The 19,639-nt window shown below is 45.9% G+C and overlaps 3 protein-coding genes across 3 annotated transcripts; 1 reads left to right on the forward strand and 2 right to left on the reverse strand.

Annotated features, from left to right (window-relative positions):
• Positions 1-1,293: 1,293 nt before the first annotated feature.
• On the forward strand, positions 1,294-1,767 carry LAJ45_08253 (uncharacterized protein; the record flags this gene model as incomplete). Its single annotated transcript, XM_046117804.1, has 1 exon — positions 1,294-1,767. The coding sequence occupies one exon, from the start codon at positions 1,294-1,296 to the stop codon at positions 1,765-1,767; it is 474 nt and encodes a 157-aa protein (XP_045969091.1).
• A 660-nt stretch (positions 1,768-2,427) lies between these two features.
• Positions 2,428-3,195, reverse strand: LAJ45_08254 (uncharacterized protein; the record flags this gene model as incomplete). The annotated part of the gene is made up of 1 exon (XM_046117805.1): positions 2,428-3,195. One exon carries the CDS (start codon positions 3,193-3,195, stop codon positions 2,428-2,430), a length of 768 nt encoding a protein of 255 aa, XP_045969092.1.
• A 12,466-nt stretch (positions 3,196-15,661) lies between these two features.
• Positions 15,662-16,642, reverse strand: LAJ45_08255 (uncharacterized protein; the record flags this gene model as incomplete). Its single annotated transcript, XM_046117806.1, has 2 exons — positions 15,662-16,546; positions 16,607-16,642. The coding sequence occupies 2 exons, from the start codon at positions 16,640-16,642 to the stop codon at positions 15,662-15,664; spliced, it is 921 nt and encodes a 306-aa protein (XP_045969093.1).
• Positions 16,643-19,639: the final 2,997 nt, after the last annotated feature.

Here is a 19,639-nt window from a genome sequence, read left to right on the forward strand (position 1 = left end):
TCATTATTTTGGAACACAAAGAGAAAGCCACGCGTGTGCAGTCACCTTAGTGTCATTTTGTAAGTGGTCATCTTCCTTCCGCTTTTCTGACGCGATGGCTAATGGCCAAAGTTTTGTTTTTTTAATCAGTATATGACCCGGCGCTGTTCGATGGAGCCCGGCCCGTATCCCTATGTTTGGGAGGCAATTATCTTTCACTTTCGTAGAGAGATGTGTCACTCTATCCTGTCAAAAAGGTTCTACTCTCCCCGATCCGCTCTTCTGGCAAGATAGAACTATATTGTCCCGTGTGTATCCATATCATCGGTATTCGATCCCCTTCTGCATATCCTGTGTCGAACGTGTAGCTGATTCTGTGTGTGATATCAGTATCATGAGGTTCGCCGGATCAAACAATACATACCCCATTTAGCCTCTTATTCTTACTATTATCCCTTCGTGGTGGTACTTTAGTGCTCCGCTCAGTCGTGGCGATATCTAGAGTATATCGCCCGCGTTGATTCCCGTTCTTCATGTGAGATGGGCGTATCTAAGTTTTCATGTTTGAATGATATTTGTGGTTGTTTCTTGGTGCGTAGTTGAAGCATCGACATTCATGTAAAGGTAGAGTTCTCTTTTCATGGGAGTACTTTTAAGGCAGACGCATGACAGGGTCCGTGCACATACGCTATACCGCAAGCGTGTAAGACAGGTTCCACACAAGTTCACTTCCGACACGAACTCAATTTAAACCAAGTGCGGTCTTCTAAATATGTATCTCCACTCTCATGAGTAGAAACAGCTCTTAATAAAACTACTACTACCGACAGTGCACCGAGACCCGAGCCACTCTCTGTGAATGACAATTTTGGTTTGCCGCAGATAACGTTTCTCCTCTGTCGATTTCACTGGCTCATCTTCTTCCTAGGCTAAATTAACCGCACACTTCCCTACAGTCACAATACTTTCGCACAGAGAAAAACCGGAATCTGTTACCCCTTGGTTCTCATAATACGGTCGCAAAACTTTCAAAGCGCGACAAACGCCCTCAGTAATCAAGGGGAAACGTAGAAATCATAAGGGACAGTGTCAATTTCAAACGCTCTCCACGCCAGAAATGAATCCTTCAAGCGCCACCCCTACAGACGCTGGGAAAGATCTTGAATCTGGTAGAAGCGAATCAGGTATATATTTCAGTCCCTTACCAACGACGGAATTAACCCTCTTGCAGTCTCCCTACAAGCTATTCAAATGGTACCAAATAGTATTTGTACCTCCCAATCGACAGAAAAGATTACTATAGAGTGCAAGATCATGGTGATAATGAACACTTCACATAAAGTCCTAGAAGTATGGGAGACAGAACTTTCAGTGCAAGGTCGCTCTACTCCACAAACCCCACTACTACCAGAGCCATCCTCTAGCATTACCATCCGGAGACCAGTTTCGCCAACGGACGAGTTCTTGATGAGGCAGAAAACTAGCCCACCGCCAGGCATGGTGACCTTGATGGGTAGTATGGGCGCGCTACTCAAGGACCATTTCGAGGACAAATGTTTTCATGAAGAACACTACGGTCCTTTCTACAACGAATTCTACAAACGTTATATTAAGAAACATCAACCGCTAAAGATGAGAATGGAAGATCTGGTCGAAATCACCATGACGACCCGCCTGCCCAACGGATCGATCAGGAGCTACAGAAGTGGTGAGATTCCGGTGATGATATGCCGGTACTGTAGGCAAATGGTGGGCCTAGACTTGCCTCGATGTGGACAGGGCAATTAGTGCGTTTATACCCGATACTATAGCACTTTACCTCTGTATTTATATTCAATCTCTAACTTTTGATCTAGACGCTGTGATATACATTATTTAATATCATGCATGTCTCTTAATCGAGTAGACCCCTAAATACGAGAGGAAATTAATAAATTTCTCGGTAGCTGATCCATTTCGGATCCACTAATAGCATTATTACTACAGATACAAAGATTAATTACTTCTATATGCTTATACGTTACTCTTCAAAAGATCAAGTACCAAAATTGCAACTTCTGCCGGTATATGTGGTAAACTAGGTTTCAATCTGTTTCACCCCCTATTCGATGAAAAGGAGAAGAAAAAGCTGTACTGTCTCTCTGAGGAAAACTAAGCTTGTAGGAGTAACTCAATTGTATAGCTTCTGGTGATATAGAGGGTGTCTCTCTTTCAATTTACAAGGTCGTTAATTAACAGATGCATTCCTACGCGCACCCTTGACCACTAGGAGACTTCAATTTATAATTTGATAGCCTTTATAACCCAACAAAGCAGTTTATCCATTGATACACTTTAGCAAAGACGAACAAACGCCGGAGCGGTACTGTAGAACTACTAAATACCACAAAACACCCAGTCAACCTAACATCGGGCAGCTCTGAGGCTTTCCCAACTCCTTCCGTACCCTTATTCTTCAGACCTAACAATACCCATACCTGGTAATCTTCCCAGAGCAGCATCGGATGCCAATTCCTGATATATCAAACCCTCCTCCAACCTTTTCATATCATATTTCGTCAGCGGAAATGACTCCACGCTGCGAGATCTTGCCCCAGTGGGCGGCCTATACCACTCCAAGTCCAAGAATCCCCTCTTCAAACAACGCATTTTAACCGGTAATCTCATCACTGCCACCGATGAGGCCGGTTTCTCAGGTGGTGTTTCTGGTTCCTTCTTGTATGTGATATACCCTAGGCCATAGCCGTTAAGCCACCGTCTGAAGACTATCCTCATTCTACCCTCTTCCATTACCAGGCCCGCCTTCATTTTGGCTCCAATCGTATGTGCCAGCATATCAAGCCTTCGTGCCGCCTCGCTCTCCGGAAACCCATTTGGGCACAACCTTGCAACGAAGTCAATGTGGCGTCTTAAGAACATTGAGTCCATGTAGGTATTATCCCCACCACCGTGGAAGAGTTGGTAGGTGATATCGCTTCCGATCTTCCACCACCATTCGCGATAGTAGAGGCCAGGGGGGCGGGTATCGAGGCGAAAGACTAAGTGGTTATCGAGAACGCGGAAGGAGATAAGGTTTAGAACAATCCATTGAAGCTGGATGCTTTGTTGCGAGTATTCTTCTGTGGGCTTGGGGCCTATGTATATGGTCCCCATATGGTCTTCGGAAAGTGTGTCTGTGAAATAATTTAGCAAGGAAGGGGCTACAATCCCAGACATAATGACGATTGATAAGGATAAGGGGTTTAAGTGTAGAGTCTGGATCTTTTTTCTAGAGTGGTCAGCGACCGGCTAGGCGAAAGGGAGGATTAGGATGTGAAGGTAATAGGAAGCGAGTTATTGACAAATATATATAGTTACCAAGACCTGGGAAGCCACGTTTCAAGCCTTAGGAGGAGAAGAAAAAAAGTATCAGTCCTTTCACCTTGAGGGTTTTAGTAGCCCTGTGGAGATTAATTACTACCCCTTGGACGGATAACCACTTTAGTTGTAAGTTGGACCATAGAGGGATAATTATATTCTAAGGTAGCTTTCCTATTTTTGCTCTTTCTCCGTGCGCAACAACGTTGTTTGCCGACTCGGCGTTCGCATCGAAACATCTTCCTCTCTGTTCTGTTTCTCTCTCTCCTCATTTCTTCTCTTTATCGGGCTCTCCTAGCGCTTTCTTCTATAGAGGTAAGTATATTGCTGTTCTCTCCCGATGGCATCAAGAAACTGGTCTCCCCCCCTCCCCCACCCCTCAACAGACTACGGCTTAACCATTTATTATACTCGGTCGGGCCCTAGTATCCTTTCTTCTCCAATCCTAAGGTGGAGGTGATTCACAGATTGTGTTGTAAGTCCAGTTCAAGTCGTTTCCGAAAGAACCAGGCTAATACTGTACAGCCACCGCTTGGGGTCAGCAATAATACTGGTGCCGGTGCACCACCACTGTCAACAGAATCTATTATGGATTTCGAATTCAGCTTGAAGACTCTCGACTCTGAAGGTGAAGAATATCTCCCAAGTGATATATTTGGCTGATCCAATTATGCTTTTTAAGTTCATCCAGCTAAAGGTTTGAATCTTCAGAAATGAGTCTTCCTCTTAGATCCAAACACTGACATGAAATGTTTAAGAATTATCGATCGTACTCTCGAAGAGCACAAACGAGCTTGCCGAGCCAGTGGGTGGGAGGAAAGTTGGTTTTTATTTCTTGGTGCTTTGAAAAGGAAAGAAACAAATTCTTCTTGTTCCTTGGTGCTGCGGAAAGGAAAAGAAATAAAATCGGTTGGGTATTTCATTTCGTGCACCATCGCCTTCATGGGTGCCGTGCAGAGCAACAGCGGCAACATCAGAAGCCAGTGGCTGCGAAACGTAAATGCTCGTTTGGTGAGACAGTTGCAGATGATCTCAGTGACAGCGAGAGCAGTAGTAGTAGCAACAGCGAGTGAGCAATGGGGGACTTTCCACTCCCCAATGAAAAAGTAATCGAGGATCTCCTCGATACCGGTAATAAAACCCCCCCTCATCGAGCAAATGGGGTTCACATCATATAAAGAAGACCGTGAGGAGTACAACAAAACCAGAAAAATAGCTGCCGACGCACTTTCAGTAAAACCAGTACAATTCATAATCGGTTCGGCTTGGAAATCGGTGAGGAGCAAGGCAACACGCCAGATATTGATCAATAATGTTAAGAATGCTCTTACCGGGTACAATTACAGTGTCTCTTTTGCCCTTGCTATCATTATCTCCCTGAAGAGAAGGCAATTAAGGATCTCCTCGATACCGGTATTAAAACCCCGTTAATCGAGCAAATGGAGTTCCGATCCTATAAAGAAGACCGCGAAGAGTACAACAAAATAAGGAAAATAGCTGCTGGTGCACTTGCTGCAAAGCCTGTGCAATTCATACAGTACAATCTCCTTATAAGGGTTCGGGTTAAAAGGGTATTCGCCTTATAGGGGTGGAGGTTTCTGGTCCCAAATAATTTGTATGTAATCTTAAGGGTAAATGACCGATTATTTGTTATAAGAGTACCCTTAGGACTTTGGAAATTTTTTTGGTGTGTTACCCCTATAGGGAGAGCAGGGTTAGGGGTTTTTGATCGAAAATTTTAAGGAAAATTGACAGAGGTAGAAAAAAAAATCAATTTTCAATGAATTAAACAAAAAAAAAAAAAAAAAAGGTTCAATTTTTGAGTGGTCCAACAAGGTGAACGCACCTCGTATCGAACTTAAACCCTAATCCTCAATTCCTTATAAGGGTTTACGCTCTATAAGGGTATGACCTCGCGACTTTTTTGTACCGCTATAAGGAGATTGTACTGTAATCGGTTCGGCTTGGAAGTCGGTGAAGACCAAGACCACACGTCAGTTTCTCATCGATAAGGTGAAAAACGCACTTGCCAAGTATTTACGACGACTCTGTCCGCCTGGCAATCATCATCTCTCTTACAAACAACTAAGGAGAAACAAGAACAGGAAGAAAAAAATAAGGACATCAACCTGGGCGGTGGTGCGGTGAGGAAGGGAAGACCTCCCACCACCGGTCACTATGTTGGCAGACAAAGGAGAACAGGGCAGGGACAGTCTTATAAAATCGAAGTAGATAAAGCTCTTCATCGTTATATTTCTATATTGAACCTACACTTCCTCTCTGTCGAAATTAACCATCGTGATCTATAATCTTCTGGCATATGCAAACGTGAAGAGCTTCCCAGAAGACCCACATGCATTTAGGCCCTCCCTGCTATTTTCTGAAGGTCATCAATTGTTCCATCATTTCTTTATCATAGTCTCATGCCAGATAATAGCAGTTCTTAACAAGAAATAGTGAATAAAAGGCTCGAGAATTTAAAGGTCTATCGATAAAGAAGAAGGAAACTCAGCCAGTAGCTTTCAAGACTGAATTTCCTTTGTAAACTATATGCCGCACTTACATCATCCAGGAATCTCCGTATAAGTACGCCTCAAAACTGCTCGAGTTTAACCACTGTTCACAACGGCGACTTAGTATCACATTTTATCAGCTCGGTTGGTATAATTATACCTATTGTGCTCTCCTCATTTAACCTTTTTCCGCAGAAACATTGTGCATCTGTTGTCCCCAATACAATACCCAACTCTCGAGATCTTTCCAAGGAGAAATGGGTAGGAAACATGGCATTAGGGTCGACGCGTGTGCTACGTTATAACCATTTTTATATCCCTCTTGTGGAGTACTATCTACTGTGGGCCTTTGGTTTGGATGGGGTCTTCCTGGGCTCTTTTTAGCAAGGAGGTTGAATATAAAGACATTTCCTGCCACATATATCCCTGGCACTGCACCGCGCTATGGAGTCAGTCACTGTCATACGTTTGTGAGAGCAGTCTGTAATTTGTATTTTTGCGGGCTCTCTGGCCGGGCTGCGGGGGATTGGCGGCAGTGTTTTGGCTGATCAATTGGCTTAGTCCCTTTGTTTATTGTTATTTGGGGCGGGGGTTTAATTTTATTTGTGGGTTGCATGCATGCATATATGCCTTAGACTCGAGCTTGGGGGATTCTATATTTGTTGTCTGGGCGTACATGGCGGGCAGCTCTTCCTCCTGAGACAATCTATATCCTAGCACTTTTTTTTCGATCCGGCAATAATTAACATGTTGCCCATTACACATGCATACATGTATATATATAATATTCAATCTCCTAGCTCTAAGCCCTAGACCATTCTATGCAAGGAACAGCTCCCCCCTTACCGTACCGCTACCCGGTGAAAATAGGAACAGGACGTTGGGAACGGACACACATCGACTCCCCGCCTGACCCTCTACTCTCTCCCTCACCCTCCCGCCAAAGCTTCAATTCACACTAATCCCCATGTTCTCACCCCCCAACCTACGCTAATCCCACCTCCAAAGCTCTCTACCGTCTAGACATCCTCCACCTCTCGTCCCGTTACAGCCCGCACCTGGTACCGCACTACACAGCTAAGGCAGCCCGAGGGATACCTTAGATCACCCCTCCCATAGAAGCCGACTACTTCACCGACCAGTCTTTGGCTGTCAAGTTAGGCGCGCTTCATAGCTAGGCGGGAAACATTCCGGTAATGTCAGGAATATGGTGCATTCCCCACCCCTCTCCCCCCACACCTCGCGGGCTCATTATAAGGTTTCATTACCCGTGGGAAGCCTCTGCACATGGGTCTATCGATCGAGTGACGAGTACAAGAACTTGGTGGTTCCGGTTGGTTTTTGTTAATCACAGCTCATCACTCGAGTGCTTCATAACCTATCACTCGCACCCAATATCCTTCTTATTGGGTGCGCTAACCTTTCTTGATCTAGCGCACTATAATACTAGTAAAGATTGCGTTTCGGAGATGGACCCTGCTTACGAAAGGCAAAGCGACAGAGGCAAAAAACACCACAAGTTTCAATTGAATCGCAGAAAAAGCCCGCCAGAAAAAGATGTAAAACAATATTTTAACGAATGAATACAAGCCACAGCACCACTACCACCACCGCACCCAGATGATTGAAACAATGGATCCTGATCGGTCCAGCTATGAAAACAGAAGGAAAAGAAACAACACAACCGACCTCATCCATGGAGGACCCGGCCCCAACCCACCCACCATTGATTGAAACAATGGAGCCGGACCAAGCACAATCAGTAAGAACCCATGCAGCCCCTACTTCCAGACACCCGGCGCTACAAGACAAGCATTCCAACCACAATGAGCAACACTGCATTCGACTATAAAAGAAATAACCAGGACAAAAATACACCCCTAAAAAATAACATCCTGTACAGGCACCAATAGCTTTAGCCATGCCTAGGAGGGAACAAGCAGCAATACATGGAGTGTTTTGTGAAATTGGGACACCCCAATATCGCAAAGGCAACGCCCCCAGCTATCCCAAAAGGCTGATCCATCCCAGTCCATGTTTTAATCTTGAAACAATGGATCAGGGGATGAATAGCTACAGGAAAAAAGATATAAACGCTGACAAGAGTGAAATAGGAAACAAAAAAAAACGACCACAACGAATCGGACTTGAAGATACAGAAAAATAAATAAAAGAAACAGAGACAAACCAAGAATAAATGTTTGAGAAATGACATGAGAGCCGGACCACCCAAGATCTAGGCCCCTTACCTTACCAGAATAAAAATAAAGAAGAAAAAAGAAAACGCACAGGTCAATCCTTTGTCTGTGCCTTAAGAAGAATGATAACCTGCAAAGGTCCATTGTCCCAATCTTGATTGAAACAATGGATCCGGCCAGCACAAATCTCATATTAGGAGAAATGTCGAATCGCGCCCGTCAAAGTAACGATGTCCCCGAGCCGCTCATGGATGTTTGGTCAACTGAGAAGGCTGAAAATTCTCGTTGACACAGCAAGCGAGCCAGCACAAGATGTGTTGAGTCTGGGTTACTGATGTTCATGAGAACAAGAGTCCTCCGAGCCCTATACCATTGACCTAAGATTTAATTAGCAAATCATTCGAGATACCATCAGGATTCTATACATACCCGGAATCACCTATTATCTTCCTCTCTATCACGGCCTTAAGGCCACAGAGTACCAAAAGACGGAAAATGGATCCTTACTTCTGGTTTCCCAACTACTCCTATCATTCTCAGTGTTGACTAGAATTTCTGGTTTCCCAACGACTCCAGAAATGTTCAGTTTCCATTAGAAACTCTGGTTTCCCAACTACTCTCGCACTTTTTAACGCCCACCAGAACCCTGGGTTGCGGGGAGGAGGATTTATCTCTGTTGACACCTCCTGTCAAGAGCATCAGTCCTAGCTCTCTCTGGAGGCAGAGAGATAAGGTCTTTACTCCGGCTTGAATGGCGGCGGAGATGATTGGTCCAGATGGTGGGCTATTGTCTCTCTATTAAAAGGAATATATCAGTAAACTATCCCAACTAACACCTGAGTTATACCCTCTCTTACCTTCCGGATGAAATTGTAGCGGCGATCGAAGTACAAAAACCTACTAGAGGTGTTAGATATAATCAACTAATACAAAAAGATATAATCTATGCCCTCGAAGAGATGAGACAAATGAAAATGAATCTTCACGTACGTATATTTCTTTGCCGACCCCCCCCCCCCCCAACCCTGATGCGAAGGCGAGTAACTCGTACATTGGATTTCTAGTTCAGAAATCTTTTGTATTGCTTTCAGCAAGTTGAAATTCTTCAGGGCGATATTTTCTAAACGCTGAGTATGAACTTTAGTCATACTACATTGGGGAATGAGGGGAGTGGTATTCCTACCTTTTGCCTTCTTACAGCTCGAGAGAATTGGTGTCTCTGTGGGCCATGTTTCGGAAATCTTAGGGCCCCCTCTCGCGGAGAATCACTTGCTCTGGTTACATAAAATTTTATTAATAAAGTCATATACAAAGAAACACGGACGGCATTCTTTCTGACATACTTCTCCCTAGATACATTCGAGCTGGGGTGAAAATATATGGCCTAGATGATTGAGTAATAATGTTAGCAAGATACTTGATACATTGCCAAAAAGAAATGAAGATTCGACATACCGTTGTGGATATAACCTTCCAATCTCCCCCAACCAGCCATAAAGGCAGCCAGAACAAGAGAGCATTGGAGTGTATGCATTGGGTTATTCGAAGGCAATCTCATATACCAACCAACCCTGACCCTCGGGAACCGGGCAGAGAAGGTAGAAAGCCACATGGAGGTGGAGGATGACCTCGAACCACAGCAGGGCTGTGCCACATGGAAGTGGAGGAAAACCGCGATTTGTGAGATATGGCGGTGGTGGATCCCACTGCCTCTTGAGGACGTCGTAGATACCTGAAAATCTGCATTGGAAACACATATTGTTAGTAAACATCTCTGACGACTGACACATAAGATATTAATTTCTTACTTTGACGTCCCAGGGATACCCCAGTAAATCACTGCTTTGAGTACAGGTATTAGAAACCCATTTCAAAACATATAAAGAAGACCTTACATACGCGATTGCTACATCTCTCCCTGAACACCTCCTATTATTCATTTTCTCAGAAAATACCTCTGATAAAAATAAGAACAAATCTAACAAAGCTAGAGACCTACCGAATGAAACTGAAGAGATCACTCTTCATCCTCCCCCAGTAGCCGAGTAACAATGGGTGAGCCTTGGTTTCCCAACTACTCCTGAGGCGAGCAGAAGCGGAGGTCTTCTCTCATAGACATCAAGGATCGATCGATCAGTATATGCTATGAAAATTAGGGAAGAATATACATAACACGCACCACAGCCCACAGTGGCAAGGACCTCCGGTATACGAAGAAATCATCCAGCCCTGTTCCGTCGTCTGGGTTAGAGTTAATACCCAGGCAGAAAGGCAGCCATAACATACGGTCATCATCTCCTTCTCCTGCCTCTCTCGCAGAGAGAGGCAGGCGGGAGACGGCGAGAACACTGGAAAATGTGCACTATTTTTATCACATCAATCAGAAAACTAATAACACAAATAATTAAGAAAACGGGTTATTATTATTGACTTACACCCAGCCGCCACCATCTCCCAGGGAGAATAACTGGTTCTAGTTCTCTCTTTATTGTAATACTTGTTAACACCGGCGGAACGTATATGACATAAGGACATGAGTGGAAACTTACTGGCTCCAGGCAGGCCCCGCAAGATCTTGTTGATAAGATCATATTGGTGATATGTTATATTGATGATTGGAGCGAAGAGCTCAACACTGTTCAATCTTTATTAGCACTGTATCATTTGAGTAGAAAGATTATTATAATAACATACCAGGCGATATGATTTCGCCCTTCCTCAGACAGGTACCCCATCTGTCACCTGGCCTTACAAATATTAGTATCAAAGCTCATACAAAAAGAGTAGGCATTAAAATACTACTTTTTCTTTTGCCGCCTCTGTAAACAGAGACTGCCAGCGGTTATATCTGGCCTCCATAAAAGAGGACCAGAACAGCCAGCGCACTATGCACCCGCTCCAGTGTAACAAGAGGCAATGTGGTGCCACGGCGCTTTTCGTTCAGGAAATAGCTCCTCCGATAAAGAAGAACCATCTATCTCTTGAATTGCTCAATGGCAATCTGCGTGCAGCAGAGGTCCTCGACTACATATCTCAGTAAATGCAAACCAGTATAATTATAACGATAAACAAAGCAATTGGATAGGAGATAGTATGAGACCAAAAACGAGTCGCATTAACAGCAGAAAAAGAGAAACTCACCAACTGTGTAGACCTCATTGGCTGTTGATTTCTTCCCAGAATGAGGGGAAAGAATTTATATTCACTGTCCAGAGGTGTGTATAAAAAAGATGAGGAAAAATATGAGGATAAAAATAATAATAATGAAGATAAGGGATATGGAGATAAGAGAAGGACTGGGAGGATGGGCCGTGTGATAAATTAACTTATACAGATGCCAGCATTGATATGAACTCTTCTCTGTCAGAGAGTTGACTGAAGCACGCATCTGTTCATTCCAAGACTATTTTGGCCGCTTCTACAGGGGACTCTGCCGCATTTCTTGGCTAATGGGTTGAGTACACGTTTTACTATGGGATATCGAATATAGCTTGGTATAGCAGGGGTAAACCTATATGTATGTAGTGAGTGATGTGGCCCGATGTTGTAAAATAAGGCTGATACTTGTGGGGTCAAACTACATGTACAGGATGGAAGAATTTCAGTTGTGATTGATTTTGAGATAGGTTATCGTATTATCCATATTTTTTTACAAATCTCCTTCAACATTTTCATATCGTGTAGACTTTATAAGAGTGGACAGTGGGATTTAGATACATGTATAGACAGATTTTACCCCATAGTGAGGACAGGGTTTAATAGCATGGGCAAATCTTTGCTCAACGCAGAAACAACAGGAAGCACGCCAAGATGACGTGGATATCCTAACATGTTTTATCTACTCATCCTTATCTACATGTATTACATCTCAGCATACGTTTACTCTTCCTATCCTCCTTTCGATGTTGCACGGCTCCTGTACACCAGTTTCTCGACAGCCGAGTGAGAGTGGTGACCGAGTGATTTTCCATGATTGTCAGTTTCGTGGGATCTCTCACCAACTCAGAATTCCACAGCTCGAGGTTAAAACAGCTACGTGCATTCAAAGTCCTGCCCGGTGACTACACGTATGCTTCCCGCACCTTTACCCCTCCTCGTCGCATTCCCCCGCCAACGAATGTCGAAGTACCGACGGGTGTATTTACCTCTGCGAGGCCACAGCATCGAGAACAAGAATTATGCTTCTTTATCATCGCTCGCACGGCCTTATGCGGTAACCCTAACTGCACTTCTTCTGTTCTCCCACGGAGAGGTATGATTCTAACCCTAACCCTGTCCAATAGAAATTCTAACACTCCAGTATCCCGGCTAGCCCCGACACTACCATCGCCCCACCATCCCAGGCTGCGACTTCTCGGCTTCAGGTTTGCCGCAGACTGACCTACATCTGAGTTCCATAACCTTGCTGAACTCCACCTTCAACCAAACTGCCGCTCTGCAACGGAGTCGAGGCCTTCGGCGCATGCTACACCCACAACTAAACCTAGCGGGAAGAGAGATATGGGTCAGTCATCGAGCTATATTCCTAACTTGTGGTCAGCTTAATTCTCTCTATATATCTCCTAGGCGGTCGACACTGACCTTCTCGCGCCGCAGCTACGAAGTCACAGTCAACCAAAGCCTATTGTTGGTAGATGATTGTCTCAAGTCGAATAATTTATTAGTGAAGCTATGCAATCTTCCGGGCTCATGGAATTGGTTGCGTGTTTTGATAGTTGAAGGGATAGCTAACCCGGCATTAGGAAAGCTTCCATACTGCGCATCAAAGTCAGCTCTTCAGCACTTGCCATGCCCGGACCACACTTCCACAACACCCCGGACCATAAAGCCGAACACCCAACGCACGTCATATTTACAGCTCTGGCGTTCATAGAGGGTTATTTCGAGACTTAGACTCCACAGTCTCCTCACCAGTTCTTTTTCGAGGTACCACCCGCGCGCCGAAGCTTGTGTGTGCTCTTTTTATTGGTGGACATAGGAAACACGCCGGCTCAAGTTCTTTGTCTCCGATCCCTCGCCACAGCCGCAGTGCACCCCCATAGCTGACAAGAACAAGTCGGGCCAGAGTCAAACACAACAATAAAATACTCATTGTATCAGAAAGGACCTACATACCCCATCCGGCGGTCACCAGGAAGGCGGCTTCACGACTTATCACTCGGAAATGCCACTATTTTCAGTCACAGTCGCAGCCTCGCCTATTTCGCCTTTGGGCCATAAAAGATAATGAACGCGCGCCAGGTCTGGAAGTAGCGACGTATCAAGGTGATCTTATTACAGAGTAACATACCAGACTCCGTTTTACACTTTTGTTCCCACTAGAACAGAGTAGCCTGCCCTCACTAGTGTTTCCGCCGAAAGCTTAAACCCGAGCACCGAGTATCAGAGAATAACCTCCGGCCGGACCATATACCACCACCACCACTACCACTACCGACACCACTGCCACTTGCAATCTAAGTGTTCGGCATGGGGGTAATGGATTGCCTTCTGATAAACAATAAGTGAGGGTTAGGGTTGTGACGCGGCATCGGCCAACCCCTAGCTACCCTACAATCTACCTGTAACGTTATAACTACTACACGCAGTCTACCTATTACTCCTTACCGTGGAATTGCAACAATTGCGGGGGCAGAATTGAGATCTTTGCGAGCGTCCCTCTCTTTCTCCGTTCCTACCTCGATATACCTGCCTACCAGCCATGCGGTGCTTGTATGTATGCAGCAGGTTAGGGTTGCTCTTATGCGGGGGACAAAAAAAAAATCTTGGCCGCGACTCAGATGCAGGGGCACGAGATGCCCTCCTGGCTCTATGACGACGAGTTCATGCACCATCACTCGGCTATCTCCTGACCGACGCGACCTCCCCTTCCTCCCCGCATCTCTCGCCTCTCACCACCCAGCCTAGCGCAGCGCGGCCAGAGCCTCGTATTTGGCGGTGAGAAGATAGGTCTCCCCTCACACTGTACCAGGGTCCCGTGAGATACTCGAGAACGTGTTTAAAACAGGGCAAAATACTCGAGCTGTTGGAAACTGGTGTTTATAACTGCATGATACTCCGGATGTCATAAGCCAAAAAATGCGGGTCTCTTCAACAGTCCACTAGAAAGTTGTATATGCCCTTGTCTGCAAATGTGCCAGTGGGAACGGACTTGTGTTTCTCGCCCTCTTCCTATGTTATTGCTTGAATAACCCTAACCCTGCCACAGTATCTTACTTCCTCTCAACTGGACCTGAGTTTATAACCGGTTTATAACCGTGTTTCTTACTCCCAGTATCTTACCCTTGTATATTTCACGGGACCCTACACTGTACATCTGGAGTGGCTGGCGGGGGTTGGGGAAAGAGAGGGGGAAGTGGGGGAGAGAGGTGGACCGGGTGGTTGGGGTGCAGATGAGTGTAGATCCTAACCCTTAATTAGAATGGTGTAGGTAGTACGTGAGGGTACTAATTGATGCAGAGCCCTTTTGAAATCCACTCTCAGGTCTATCCGTCTATCCTACGAGTTCACTCTCGAGTGGTTACTGGCTGGAGCGCAAAGAAGAAGAAAAAGTAGAGTAGCGCAGCTGTACTCTAACTGTACCTTGCATAACGAGGGGGGGGGGGTGTGGTGGCGAATAAGAATTCAGAACCTCACATCAGTCTCAATACAAATGCGCCTTCCCTTTCCCTTTTCTTTATTTTCTCTTCAGCGGTGAGGTTGCACACTGCTGTGCGCGAGTTCAGCAGCTGTTCAGCCAATGATACTCGCTACCCCATCAATTGATTTCCAGCCCTACGGGTCTCCACTAGTCTAACCACTAGAGCAAGCACATATCGCAATGAGCGCGGCGGCCGCACTGTGTCTTTTCTTGCTTTTGCTTGCCTCCCTTTGTTTCCCCACTGGACCGTGCAGCGCAGGCCTAGACCGGGTCGCGGTGGACAAAAGGAGGATTACGAGACCGAAACAGAATGGGAGGCGAATGTTTATGCTGTGCAACCTGCCTGTTGGGGATGGACGTCGAAGTGATTGTTTCAATTAGGCCGATCAATAGTAACTAGTTAGATATCCATGTTTGTATGTTTGTATGGAGAGTATTAGAGGAGAGTAGGTTCAATCAAGTAAGTGAGTGATAGTGGCGATTGGCAAGAAAGTGGTAGTAGTAGATCTTTTTGTTGGTCCCCCCAGCTAGCTGAATGAGTAGTGGGGGGCCGAAAAACTTGTTTCTTTTGTTTTGTTTTTTGGTTGGTTTGTTTCTGCTATTTTTGGGGATTGGGGTTCGGATGTTCGGTGGAGAGATAGAGAGATAGAGACAGCAAGAAGAGAATAGAAAACCTCGGGATAGATAGAGAGAGACAGGAAGTATTCAAGGAAAAAAAGGAAAATAGGAAAATATGATAGTTAAGGAAAGAAAAGAAAATAAGACACCCCCCAGAATAGGAATAGGAGATACAGCATCTAGGTAATAGTCGCAATCCAAACACCAAAAAAAGAAAAAGTAAAAGTAAAAAAGAAGAACGCCAAAATAGGTGGAAAAAGAAAAGAAAATATTACACTACATGTACTAGACACTATCTAACAATTCAATCCAATCACTACCACAGTAAGCCGCCACACACCTCCTCCATTATCAACCTACGCTGCAGGTGCAGCTTCTTGTTTCTTCCCCCTTCCAAAGAACGTCGCAATCTTCCTCCCGAAGCTGCCCAGCGACGCCTTCTTCAGTACCACCTCACTATCGCTCTTGCTCCTCTGCACCGGCTTGATAAAGTGTGCCGGCAATGGTGGCAGCGGCCTGTCGTTCAATTCTATAGTTGAAGCCTTTGAACCGCCGGAGGTGCTAGGTCTGTGGTGGGATGTGCTCGGTCTCTGGCTCGTCTGGTGCGAAGTGCCGGGTCTCGGGAACAGCGCGAGCGTCTCCTTATCCTCCTCGAATGTTCCCAGAGTCTTGGTCATCCTGCTGCTGGAACGCATGTCGGCCGTCTTTGGCCGGTTAGAGACGTCAATCACTGTTGGTTTGCGGCACAGGACCGGGCTCGCCATTGCTCCCGACATTGCTCCCGAAGAAGACACCCGGGTTGAGATCCTGGTTGTCTTCAATGTGGCATCTGAGGCGCGGAGGTTGATGACACTGAACTTTCGTGCAGTGGCTGTAGTAGCGAATTCATATTGAATTGGCGAGAGGGGCTCCAATGGCGGTGGTGCTGGGTGAGGTTTTGATGTGAGTGCAAGAAGTGTTGCTTTCTTAGCCTCTTCGTCGGAGCAGACGGGCGAGGTGAATGTTTGTGTTATAAATGATGCAGACGCCGGTACATTCCGGGGTGCTTGCTTGTTGTATGATGTTGTTGGGGGTACTGAGGATGTGGTTGATATCGGGGTCGGTGAGTTGACAAGTGCCTTGCAGGCCCGGCGGAGGTCAAACTCGGTTCGTGGTGTGAGCGGTGTCAGAGGGAGTGGGAGGACGGTATCGTCGTCGTCTTCTTCGTGGAGACCTGCTGCTTTCACGGGGAGGTTCGTCTTCTATGCAGGTTGTTAGCAGGCTGAGACGGGGTTCGGTTTCAGGATTGAGGGTTTACTCACAATTGGTACCGGTCTGGAAAATGCTCTTTGCCTCATGATTGCGGTAGTATATTGAATTGATGATTGCTTGTGTTAGGAGTTGTTTTTAAGAAACTCTTCAAGGGAATAATCAGATCGTGGTATTCGATCTTCTTCCTCGGGTTAAGGATAGTATATGTATTAGAGTGTACGCTCAGCGTAGTAATATAAGTGGAGCACTTCCGAGTTGACAAGTAACAAAAAATACCAAAAAAAAAAAAGCACACCACCGAAAAACGAACGATCTTTGCAAAAAGACCAGGAAAATAAGGAAACCCCCTCAAGATGGGGCGGAATCAAGGGTTTCTATAACACCCCAAGGCCCCATCCAAACACGCGCACCCACACTCCCATCTCCCATCTCGTGCACCCAGGTGTGTTTGCACGAATAGGGGATGGAGCCTGTTGGTGATCTGATCCATCACACCCTTCCGTCTCCCAAGAGATCAGCATTTGAACAAACGAATCTGACCATTATTCACCGCAAAGAGGTGCCCAAGGTCAGGAAGGTTAGGCTCCTTGAGACTGCATGGCGTCCCATCCTGGTCCATCGTGGGGTGAACACGGTTAGTGCAGGACCACAAGCGAGCTTTGTGTTGGCTGTGAACCCTGCAAGGCACTTGTTTCATCAATGAACCGTTTGCCTACCAATTTCCCCTTCAACTCCACTCCCTCTCCACTCTGCGGTCTCTACCCAACCACACTCCCCCTCCGCCCTCCCCCCAAGTTCCTAAGCTCTCCTAAGGGCCCCCCCCCCCCCCCCCCCAAACTCCCCAACCCGTTCTTCCGAGGTGTTAACATGGAAATGGCAAGTGGAAGTGGAAATTCGCTGCCAACCCCCCCAATCGGGGATAACAAACACCTGCCTACAACAGGCTTCAGCGAAGGGTAGGGTTTCCTAGGCGATGCCCGGGGAATTTTGAGATCTTGCTTCCTGTGATGACGATCCTCCAGGAACCGATTTCGTCCAAACTTGTGTACCTACAAGCGTCCCCTATGTAGGAAGGAAACCTTTGCTTCCTACTGGACAGCACGCCTGCATTGTCAACCTCCCAGCAATTCCGGTCCAAGAAGCCGTTGTGGGAACCTTTTTCCTATGCAGGTCGTGCAGGTCCAGATGATGGATGTTCGTCCCAAATTTGCTCTGTCCTCCATCCGATCGCGTGTGCCAAAGGTCGAACCACCGCAATCAAGGGCCCTTTTCTAATATCAACCGATTTATTAAATCTCCCCAACGCGTCAACATCCATCCTATTACCATCTTGGTACTCTATGAGGAAAATTCAGAATATGGTAGGTAGAGTAGGTAGAGTACATACTCTAACTTAAGTTGCAGCTATGTACCGCGCGTCGAGCGCGTTCCGTCGGCTCCAAACCTAACCGAACGACCACCTAGTCTCCTTCCGAACCGTGGTTGATGACTTCATGGAATGGAAACAATTTATTTATATTTACTTTTCACGCCGCAATCGGTCTTGACAATAGAGTAGTATTTAGACCTAGGACACTTTTGTAGCACGAACGAACGGGACCGTCATAATAATTGTGATACAGGACAGAAGGGAGGGTCGTGTGCCGGGATATTCCGAACCGTGATGTGATGATGCGGATACGGCGGTCAAAATAAGTATTTTGACTCTGGAGGGCCCGAGCAAGACCCTGCCAAGAACGTCATTCGTGATAGCAAAGAGCCCCCCCTTCAAAACGTAAAACAGAGTGATAAGCCTTTGGGCTCGGAGGAAGTCGTCGATAGCCGTTAGAAAAGAGGAACATCACAATCATACATACGACGGTCTCTGGGTTAGGTTTTATGACATGGACAGCAAAACCAGCAATGGAGCTGTAAAAAAGAAAGAAATGCCTAATATAACGTCTCTCCCTTACCTACATGTACCTCGGACAGGAAATCGACGGGCCCCCCGCTCCCGTGGGAAATCTTTGTTCCTACATATGTAGGTACACGGCGTACCTAGTAGGGTACCTCAAGAAAGGGGTTCTTAGTGCTGTTGGCGTTGCAACCAGCGATGTTATGCCTAACCAAGCCTGTCTTGAATATATTTTTGGCAACGGACATTTTGTCTCAAACTTTATTTCGACAGGATTGCACTTCATACATGAAAGTATTTTGTTATGGTTGGAGACTAATATCCGTCAGTGAGTTCTGTTTATGCGATCGGAAGTTTATGTTTTATCTGAAGCTGATTGATCGTCCACGGAAGTTCGGACCGGGACCGAGAATGGCAAGTTGTTGCCCTTTGATTTCGATTTCAAGTGAGATGGGATCACATACTCGAGTGATGGACTATGAAAAAAATCTCTACTCGTCTCGCTCAGGCGCTTCTAGAAGAATTCGAATTCTTGAGGTGATTTAGTATAGACGTTGGTGTCTGACGAGTATTTAACACGAGGGTGCCATTTCTCCCCAATCCCTGTTGCCAGTACACCGTTGTTTTGCGCAAGTGGTTTGCGGGAACAATGACACGGACCTTGAGTGCACGATGCATTCAGTGGTGAACAGTCAAGGTGAGTCGTGTTTCCACCAGCTGCGGTTCAAGTCGGAGGTTACCCCCGCCTTGACAGAACGCGTGAGGCATCATTTATCAAAACCTCCGGATGGTAAACACATTAAGGACCGCATGCCCCCTTTCTCAAGTAAACAACGGATTCGCTCGCCTGAATCATGTCGTAATTATTTATGTAACGCTGATAATTTAGGCCTAGTGCGTTTGATGGTGTGTTCATTTGGTTAGTAATTCCAATTCATCTGGCCGCAGCTGGTGTCCCGCTCAACTGGTGGTATGAATGACCCTAGAGTAAATACTTGATCGCTCATACGCTCGCTCTATAGATAAGTAATCAAGAATGAATAGAGAGATCGACTTAGTTGTTCCCTGTATAGGGGCACCGCACCAATTGCCGGTCTCCATTGCTACTATTTTCCCATCAACAACAGAAATCCCTGTACATTATTAATCATAGCTGACTACCCCACATATGATTGGGAGATCAAGATTT

This window comes from Morchella importuna (assembly GCF_003444635.1).
Source record: "Morchella importuna strain M04M26 chromosome Unknown Morimp01GS028, whole genome shotgun sequence".
Taxonomy (NCBI): Eukaryota; Fungi; Ascomycota; class Pezizomycetes; order Pezizales; family Morchellaceae; genus Morchella; species Morchella importuna.